Source organism: Bufo bufo, chromosome 11, assembly GCF_905171765.1.
Source record: "Bufo bufo chromosome 11, aBufBuf1.1, whole genome shotgun sequence".
NCBI lineage: Eukaryota > Metazoa > Chordata > Amphibia > Anura > Bufonidae > Bufo > Bufo bufo.
Window position 1 is genome coordinate 19,529,593 of NC_053399.1, and position 10,532 is coordinate 19,540,124.

At 45.3% G+C, this 10,532-nt stretch overlaps 1 protein-coding gene across 1 annotated transcript in view; it reads left to right on the plus strand.

The window, feature by feature from the left end:
• Positions 1-7,886, plus strand: part of PRIMA1 (proline rich membrane anchor 1) — a 65,549-nt gene extending 57,663 nt beyond the window's left edge. Inside the window, exon 6 of the mRNA XM_040410973.1 lies at positions 6,290-7,886. Coding sequence (XP_040266907.1) covers positions 6,290-6,362 — 73 coding nt within the window. The 3' untranslated portion in view covers positions 6,363-7,886. The remainder of the gene's footprint in view (positions 1-6,289) is intronic.
• Positions 7,887-10,532: the final 2,646 nt, after the last annotated feature.

Genomic DNA, 10,532 nt, shown 5'->3' on the forward strand with positions numbered 1-10,532 from the left:
CTTAGGCTACGTTCACATGTTTGTTGTGAACTCCCAGCAAAAATGGATAAACAGAGATCTTGAAATTTGTGAAGAACTGAATAAAATACACTGCTCAAAAAAAATAAAGGGAACACTTAAACACCACAATGTAACTCCAAGTCAATCCCACTTCTGTGAAATCAAACTGTCCACTTAGGAAGCAACACTGAGTGACAATTTCACATGCTGTTGTGCAAATGGGATAGACAACAGGTGGAAATTATAGGCAATTAGCAAGACACCCCCAATAAAGGAGTGGTTCTGCAGGTGGTGACCACAGACCACTTCTCAGTTCCCATGCTTCCTGGCTTATGTTTTGGTCACTTTTGAATGCTGGCGGTGCTTTCACTCTAGTGGTAGCATGAGACAGAGTCTACAACCCACACAAGTGGCTCAGGTAGTACAGCTTATCCAGGATGGCACATCAATGCGAGCTGTGGCAAGAAGGTTTGCCCTGTCTGTCAGCGTAGTGTCCAGAGCATGGAGGCGCTACCAGGAGACAGGCCAGTACATCAGGAGACGTGGAGGAGGCCGTAGGAGGGCAACAACCCAGCAGCAGGACCGCTACCTCCGCCTTGGTGCAAGGAGGAACAGGAGGAGCACTGCCAGAGCCCTACAAAATGACCTCCAGCAGGCCACAAATGTGCATGTGTCTGCTCAAACGGTCAGAAACAGACTCCATGAGGGTGATATGAGGGCCCGACGTCCATAGGTGGGGGTTGTGCTTACAGCCCAACACCGTGCAGGACGTTTGGCATTTGCCAGAGAACACCAAGATTGGCAAATTCGCCACTGGCGCCCTGTGCTCTTCACAGATGAAAGCAGGTTCACACTGAGCACATGTGACAGACGTGACAGACGTGACAGAGTCTTGAGACGCCGTGGAGAACGTTCTGCTGCCTGCAACATCCTCCAGCATGACCGGTTTGGCATTGGGTCAGTAATGGTGTGGGGTGGCATTTCTTTGGAGGGCCGCACAACCCTCCATGTGCTCGCCAGAGGTAGCCTGACTGCCATTAGGTACTGAGATGAGATCCTCAGACCCCTTGTGAGACCATATGCTGGTGCGGTTGGCCCTGGGTTCCTCCTAATGCAAGACAATGCTAGACCTCATGTGGCTGGAGTGTGTCAGCAGTTCCTGCAAGACGAAGGCATTGATGCTATGGACTGGCCCGCCCGTTCCCCAGACCTAAATCCAATTGAGCACATCTGGGACATCATGTCTCGCTCTATCCACCAACGTCACGTTGCACCACAGACTGTCCAGGAGTTGGCAGATGTTTTAATCCAGGTCTGGGAGGAGATCCCTCAGGAGACCGTCCGCCACCTCATCAGGAGCATGCACAGGCGTTGAAGGGAGGTCATACAGGCACGTGGAGGCCACACACACTACTGAGCCTCATTTTGACTTGTTTTAAGGACATTACATCAAAGTTGGATCACCCTGTAGTGTGTTTTTCCACTTTAATTTTGAGTGTGACTCCAAATCCAGACCTCCATGGGTTAAAAAATTTGATTTCCATTTTTTTATTTTTGTGTGATTTTGTTGTCAGCACATTCAACTATGTAAAGAACAAAGTATTTCAGAAGAATATTTAATTAATTCAGATCTAGGATGTGTTATTTTTGTGTTCCCTTTATTTTTCTGAGCAGTGTGTGTATATTAGTATTAGTACATTATTCCACTAAAAATGTGTGACATTACTGTGTGCATTAGTCCTAGGCTTTAGGGAAACCGACGTCATCCTGAGCAGCTCATGTTCTGAGCTTGATCCTGAAGGTGGTCATGGTGGAGTGAGACCCCATTACAAGTTCTGCTGTGGGTTCCCATGAGATGATGTTTTGTCCCTGCCACCATAACTGGTCATGTTTGATGTATTAGGTCTATACTCTAGGGGTTTTCAAGTCAGTAATGGTTGGAGATGTGGAAAAAAAAATAACGGAAGACATGCGTTTGTTGATGGCTTCCACCAGATATAATGCAGGTGCACAATGAATCACTGGTCATATAAACCAGTTAAAGGGGGTTTCCAAGACTTTGATACTGATGACCTATTCTCTGGATAGGTCATCAGTATCTGATCGCTGGGGGTCCGACACCCGGGGCCCCCACTGATCAACTGTTTGAGAAGTCAGAGGCGCTCGCAGTAGCCTTTCCTAGGCCAACACGTTCATTGGTCACGTGGCCTAGGCGCAGCTCAGCCCCATTGAAATAATTGGGGCTGAGCTGCAATACCAATCACAGCCACTATACAATGTATGGCGCTGTGCTTGGTGAGAACGGAGAAGGCTGCCATACTGACAGAAGCGCCAAACAGACCCCAAGCGATCAGATGCTGATGACCTATCCTGAGAATAGGTCATCAGTAGTGTTGAGCGAACTTGTGTTTTAAGTCCGGCGTCTCAAGTTTGGGTTATCGAAGAATCGCGTTATGGAATTTAGAATCCATAACGCGATTCTTCCATAACCTGAACCCGAACTTTAGACACCAAACTTAAAACACAAGTTCGCTCAACACTAGTCATCAGTGTTTAAGTCTTGGAAAACCCTTGCTATGGATTACTAGTGTTAACCCTTAGGGGGGTGTTTGGGACTAGAATGTATGGCCTCCTATGAGAATCAAGTCCAACCACCATGGCAACGTTCATCCTAAACTGAACCCTATCCCTAACACACACAAAAGACCACATAGAACCTGGAAAAAAAAGTTGCATTTTTCTAATTGATACTATTTACCACCTACCTTCTGACCTTCAGTTCAGATCAGTGTTGCCCTAATGCTTTCTGAATGGAAAAGGATCCGCACAGAATGCATCAGTTTGCCTCCGTTCCGCTCTGGAGGCTGCCTGCAGCGTTTCTGCCTGACGATGCGGAGGCAAACGGACACAATGTAAGTCAATGGGGACGGATCAGTTTTCTCTGACGCAATAGAAAACGGATCCATCCCCCATTGACTTTCAATGGTGTTCAAGACGGATCAGTTTGGGCTACGTTACAGATCGTACAAATGGATCCGTTCTGAACGGATGCATGCGGTTGTATTATCTGAACGCAAGCGTTTGTGCAGATCCATGACGGATCCGCGCCAAACGCGAGTGAATGCTTTATACTGCAGCAGTGCTCCACAAGGGAAGAACTATGAACAAAGCAAGCTTGGGGCAGACTAGGAACTTATATTGGCCCCGGAAAAAATAAATAAATTAAAAGTGATGTAGGCAGGTCCAAATTGACAGAAAGTGGGGCAACACAAGTAGGCAGGGCTAACACAATGGAAGTAGGCGGGGCCAGGAAGTAGGCGGGGCCAGCAATACCACAGTGCAGCCCAAAATACCGCCCCCGCAGAACCAAATATCACAATGCAGCATAAAATACTGTCACTTCCTACCACAGCATTCAGTTGTGTCACTGTCCTGCAGCTGCCGGCCAGGGGCATAAGTATCTGATGCTTCTAGCGTTAATTAAAGGGGTTATCCCATCATAGACAATGGGGGCCTATGATGGGATAACTTGAGGAGGGCGCACTGCGCATGCGCAGCCGCCCCTTCATTCATTTCTATGGAGCCACCGAAAATAGCCGAGCACTGGCTCGGCTATTTCCGTCGGCCCCATAGAAATGAATGGGAGCTGTGGCCGCGCATGCGCAGTGCACTCCCATTCTCTTCAATGGGAGAGGCGGGGGAGCTGCGCCTGGTGGTGGACGGACCCCGGACGTCATCCGTATTTTTTGCGGATCCGCTTTTTTGCGGACTGCATGAGGCCTTAAGCATGAGCGCTGCAAATATGTTGGAAAATGATCGAGTATCATTAATGCATGCCTATGAACGATGCTGAAGACATCACAACTAACGGATGGCGCGCGCTGACCTGCGGGCTGTTATCAGGATTTAGTTATCCATATGGTCGGCCGCAGGCTCCTCCAGCTCTGATGTAATTGCAGGGAATAGCGTCAACATTTTTTTTTTTTACTTCCATTACGCTCCTGCTAATTGCCGCTTCTCTCCGTGGGGAGATTTTAAGAGCTGTCTGATTATCAAATCCTCCCATTAATAAGCCGGCGCTGGATCTGTCATGTCACAGGTGAAAATGCAAAGGATGGTACGTCTGCTGCTGACATCCATTGTACCGTATCCCAACTTATTATACCGTCTGTAGACAATCCATGTTATTTCCTTCCATTACAGTCACGATTTGAAAAGGTCTGCGGTCTCTGTTTTAAAAATATGTCAGTCTCATCGACGCCATGATTGACGTGGTGTAAATTGCGGCGGTGGCGTTTGCCTCGGACGGGCAGACGGGAGGCGAATTCGTTCAAGGGTAACCATTCATTATCGCAGTCAAAAGGAATAGATGCAAGAAAAGTGTTTGCAAAATTGGCGCAAATATCAGGATAGTTGGGCGTTGAGAACATATTGTATGCACTTGTAGTCACTCATCTATCCTCAGGCCTCATGCACACGAACGTATTTTCTTTCCGTGTCCGTTCCGTTTTTCTTGCGGATAGGATGCGCAAAAATAAGGACAGTACACCGTGTGCTATCCGCATCTGTATGTCTGTTCCGTAGCCCCGCCCAAAAAAATAGAGCATGTCCTATTCTTGTTCATTTTGCGGACAAGGATAGGAATTATTACAATGGATCCGCAAAAAAAAACGGATGCCATACGGACATCATCCGTTCTTTTTGCGGATCCGCGATTTGCGGACTGCAAAACACATACAGCCGTGTGCATGTAGACCTCCTATCTTCCCCTCTCTTTAAGCAGGAGTCTGGGAAAGTTGGGTACCAACCCCTATAAGACCCTAGGGAGACAGATTTTCCATTCTGTCCATTACAAACAGTGGCTATGGAGCATCAGCTCTCATACCAGCGTCCTCCCCCCAATTTAAAGGGCTTGTCCAGTTTCTTGCCAGAAAACAGAATCAAGGTATAATAAAAAGATTAGCAACTTTTTAATAGGCTTTGTGCATCAAATCGTTACCATCTGCTTGCTGTCAGTGAAAGGAAACCTTCTTGTTTACATTCAGAGGCCGAAGTCCTCTCCTGACCTAAATCTGCTGACACAGCTGGAGAGTTGTTACAGTGTATCAGGTCTAGACAATTTCGTTATCAGCTATATAGTGCTGCAGTACCATTCTCTCTCCTGGTCTGAGGGCACGCTACAATGTATCAGATTTGTTTAACAGCTCTGTTGCGATCACATAGAATTCGCTATACTGATACATTGTATCAAAACCTCAGCAGTGAGCAGTATTAGCTCAGGACCAGTTCGCAGCCAGTAATGGATTCTGGATCTGATTCTTTCTCAGCCCCTTGGTGTCCTAGGAAGACAAGATCCTTGGTAATGAAGATGATCTCCTATTCAAGGTGACATTTCTGAACTCTACCTGCCAACCAGTGATGTCATCATTAACTCTTACATTACCTTGTTATTAACCTTAACCCCAAATAAAATGTAACAGAAAACTTCATTTCATTTCTAAAGATTTATGAAAAACGTTTCTATTCACCTTTGAGTTTGGACTTACAAGTAGTAACTTTACCAATCCTCTCCTGTAATTACCACCTACTGATTATGAATTGCACAATGTTTCTTCTCCATTCACAGACGAAGCTACCTTCAGTATTTTACTAGTTTTCATTTGCTTGTAATGTATGTACACAGTGACTCCACCAGCAGAATAGTGAGTGCAGCTCTGGAGTATAGTATAGGATGCAACTCAGGATCAGTACAGGATAAGTAATGTAATGTATGTACACAGTGACTGCACCAGCAGAATAGTGAGTTCAGCTCTGGAGTATAATACAGGATGTAACTCAGGATCAGTACAGGATAAGTAATGTATGTACACAGTGACTGCACCAGCAGAATAGTGAGTGCAGCTCTGGAGTATAATACAAGATGTAACTCAGGATCAGTACAGGATAAGTAATGTATGTACACAGTGACTCCACCAGCAGAATAGTGAGTGCAGCTCTGGAGTATAATACAGAATGTAACTCAGGATCAGTACAGGATAAGTAATGTAATGTATGTACACAGTGACTGCACCAGTAGAATAGTGAGTACAGCTCTGGAGTATAATACAGGATGTAACTCAGGATCAGTACAGGATAAGTAATGTATGTACACAGTGACTCCACCAGCAGAATAGTGAGTGCAGCTCTGGAGTATAATACAGGATATAACTCAGGATCAGTAACACAGGATATAACTCAATTTATAATTTTTATATTTTAATAACCTTTTTCTCCTTTATTTTTACCTAAGGAAACCACTCCATAAAGATGAGAATGGTACAACCCGGGCTTCTGAATATGCAATGACCCTCGAAACAGCCTAGACGCAAAGTACCAAGTATCGTGGCCACACAACCCCCCTCCTCCTGTGCACCCTTAATTAGGTGTTGAACTTTTGCTTTGGAGGGGGAGAAGAAAACAAAAGTTTAGTCCAGAGGGAATCTGGCATAGAAATGATCAGCTCTGGCTTGTGTGGAGCGAGGACGTGGAGCATATAAACTGTCAACCTGTGTTTTGGAACGAGTACCTCAATGGCACCCTGACTGCATGAGTCCGCTCCCTATACTGACTGCCCAGACATGGCTCTGGAACTGGCAGAGAGAGGTCCAACACGAGGTGGAGAGCATCATCTGCATGCACAGGATTTCCAATACCCTGGAATACAAACCTTATTTTATTTTATTATAGGACGGGCCCTAAATGTAAAAAAAAAAAAAAAAATATCCACAGAATTGCATGCACTTAATATTAAGGGAACACAGCAGCAGTGTCACTACTATGCAATAACCCGAGGCTAGCGTCTTGAAGGCGAGAACCTAAGAAAGGGGCAACACATTATCTCATAATGGGGAAAGATATAAGTTAATGCTGTTAATGCTGTGCAGGAAGGAAGTGCCAGACAAGCGCTTTCCCAGAAGAAATTGCCTTCCACTGACCCAGTCCCATAACCAGTTTGGGTTACATGTAACAGAATTGGCGGTTCTTACGCATGGTGCATGCACAGTGGATACAAAGTCACGATTAGTAACATTCTAAGGTTCTTGTCTGGCACTACCCGCCTTATTCCTATAAAGAAATGCACAAAAATTTCCAAAGGGAGCCTGACCTGATGATGATGAGGAAATGATACATATTCACAGATGGACTGACTTGCCACAGGATGGGTTCATGAATTGGCACTCAATCGGTTAAGGTTCCCCACTGAAGTTTCTTGGTGCTTTGAAAAACGCAGTTTACGTCAAACGTCATTTCGCTTATTTGATTCCACGACCAGAGAGGAGAAAGCATAGATACTGCCCCGATATGTAAGGGTTAATATAAGGGCTAGCGCCCAATCAGATGTTGACTTTAAATTTGGCGAAAATTACTCCCAAATACTAATGATCCTCGTTGGGTTCTATGCGCCAGATTTTAACAAAAATGGTTCTCCCCTGTAGTATGATAGTAAATCCACAGCGTTGATGACCTGGGCCCACGTTCACCTCTGTAAGGGTGGAATTAGGGTGGAATCCCAATTTTCCATCAGATTCGTTCTTCGTGGGCTGTCCCATTGTGTCCATGGTCATGTTACAGGTTTATGGGATGAGTCAAAAGTCAGGAATCGCCCCACATAGCTATGGGCCTCTAGTGGTCTCCATGTTGGTCCCATGGGTCATAGAAAGGGGGCCCTTCTGCCCTGAGTGGCAAAACCGAACACCATAATGGGGCCCCATCTCCATCAGTCCCAAATTTACATAAATTGTTCTGAATTTTCAGAGACTATCCCAGTAAATTCGGCTTGTCCCAGCACCAAAATGGATGAGGTTTAGGTAAACCCCACCCAAAAGTGGGTCTTCCCGGGTAGGTTTGGGTGGGCTTAAAGGCACAAATTTTACCAGCAAAAATCTTGACAAGTTTAGTAATCATTAGTCAGATCATCACTATGATAAAACATTTCCAGATCCGCTAACCCTCCGCAGGCTCGCCATCTTGAATACGGGTGCGCAGGCGGCCATTTAGCTTAGTTTTGGCTCATCCCATAGAACAGCTGTCTACCCCGATTGTGAGCTTTGGCCCTTAGGTACTGAGGCCTGTAGATCTTCCATCTTGCTGTAATATCAGCACATGACCGACCGTATATCAACTCCAAAAAAAACAAAAAAAAATAAAATAAAAATTTCAATAAAACATTATCGAAACCTGTCACTTTTACCCACAAAGGATATAGACTGTGACTGTTACTCTGTGTGGAATTAGGTTGAATACCATTGAAAAACCCCTTCGATATGGATATCATATATACCGCTCGAGCCTTCATAGCCCTTTCCGTTCAGCCTCGCTAATGCCGCCCCCTCCCCCGCAGCCTGAAGTGATATCCCCCCCCGATCAATGTGACTTATCCTTCTGTGTCATGGACGAAGACTCATTTTCATGTATTCCGCAATCTTCACAGCTTTAGCGCAGCGATGAAAAGATTGTCTTAATATGCGTGGATCCTGGTAGGGTAACTCACTATACTCAGTCATAATAAATAAAATATATCGACCTTATCTATCACCCTTGTCTTCATTTTTTATTGGGGGGCACTATCTATGATACTTGCATGCAATGGCGTAGCTAGAAATGACTGGGCCCCACAGCTAATTTTTGAATGGGGCCCCCCTCCCCCAGTAATTTTTTCGCAACCCCTTCCTTTCATGCCGCCCCCATTCCTGTGGCTAGTAAAGATCGCTCTCTCAGACCAGGCCCGTCAGGGGGCCCTGACAAAATCTTTTAGTCCTCCTCCTCCTGGATGGGCCCCTTCTGGGTCAGGGCCCCAAAACAGCCGCTTCCCCTATAGCTACACCCCTGCTTACATGAAAAATCAGTGCATGGTGCTGCACATACTACTGGGTCACCATCACTGCTTTCTATAAAAGGGGGACATGATGCGACTACTGGGACCCACTCTCTCTTGACAGGTGGCCATATATTTATTAATGAGATGAATAGGAGGGGATTCAATTTATTTTTTATAAATGCGGGACTGCCCATGATGTGACTAATGGGGACCAATTCCTATTGAGAGATGGACAGACATTTTTCATTGAGATGAATAGTAAACACATTAAAGAGGTTGTCGACCAGATTTATTTATTTTATAATATATGGAACACAATAGGTTAAAGGGCATCTGTCAGCAGTTTTGTACCTATGACACTGGCTGACCTGTTACATGTGCGCTTGGCAGCTGAAGTCATCCGTGTTGGTCCCATGTTCATATGTGCCCGCATTGCTGAGAAAAATAATGTTTTAATATATGCAAATGAGCCTCTAGGAGCAATGGGGGCGTTACCATTGCACCTAGAATCTCAGCTCTCTCTGCACTTTGATTGACAGGGCCAGATGTGAAGAGATGGGCATAGACCCAAAAATGCGCTGCTGCTGCAAGCAATCTTCAATATCTTTGAAAGAGAGGTGTAACATGAAGCTCCTAAGCCCCAATACAAAATGTGTAACAGGGTCCACTAACGACCACGTGTCATTTTTAATACTAATGTCTTTTTATGTGGCAGAGAGGTCGATGGCCCCCTCAAGCACCAGGAACCTGATTTATTGCTACAGTGAATTTAGGAAGTCTTCAGACCCTTTCACTTTTTTCACATTTTGTTATGGCTTAGTTTTTGGAGTGCAGGTTGAAGGGGAAAATGTTTTTGTTTTTTTTGTTTTTAATTTTAGCACATTTAAAAAAATTAAAAAAAAAAAAAACGTTTTCCCCTTCAACCTGCACTCCAAAAACTAAGCCATGAGGAGAACTGCCTGTAGAGCCCAGAGACAAGATTGTGTGGAGGCACAGATCTGGAAAAAGGGACAAAAACATTTAGGCTGCACTGAAAGTTCCCGAGTGTACAGTGACCTCCATGAGTGTTAAATGCAAGAAGTTGAAATGGAACAACCAGAAGTCTTCCTAAAAGTCGCTGCCACTCCAAACTAATCGGGGTAGAAGGGTCTTGGTAAGAGAGGTGACCAAGAACCCAATGGTCACTCTGGCTAAGCTCCAAAGATCCTGTGTGCAGATGGAAGGAACTTCCAGAAGGTCAACCATCACTGCAGCCTCCACCAATTTGAGCTGTATGGCAGAGTGGCCAGAAAGAAGCCTCTCCTCAGTAAGACACAGGAAAGCAAAAAAAGAAAAAAAAGAAACAAGATTCTCGGGTCTGATGAAACCAGGATTGAACTTTCTGGCCTTAATTCTAAACATCCCATGTCTAAAGAATACAAGGCGCTGCTCATCACCTGCCCAATACCATCCCTACAGTGAAGTATGGTGGTGCCAGTGTGGTGCCAGGGACACTGGTCAGAGTTCCGGGAAAACTGAATTGACCAAAGTACAGAGATATTCTTAATGAAAACCTAATCCAGAGCGCTCTGGACCTCAGACTGGGCCAAAGGTTCACCTTCCAACAAGACACTGACCCTGAGCACACAGCAAGGAGAACACAGGAGAGCCAGAGCCCTGACTTGAACCCAATAGA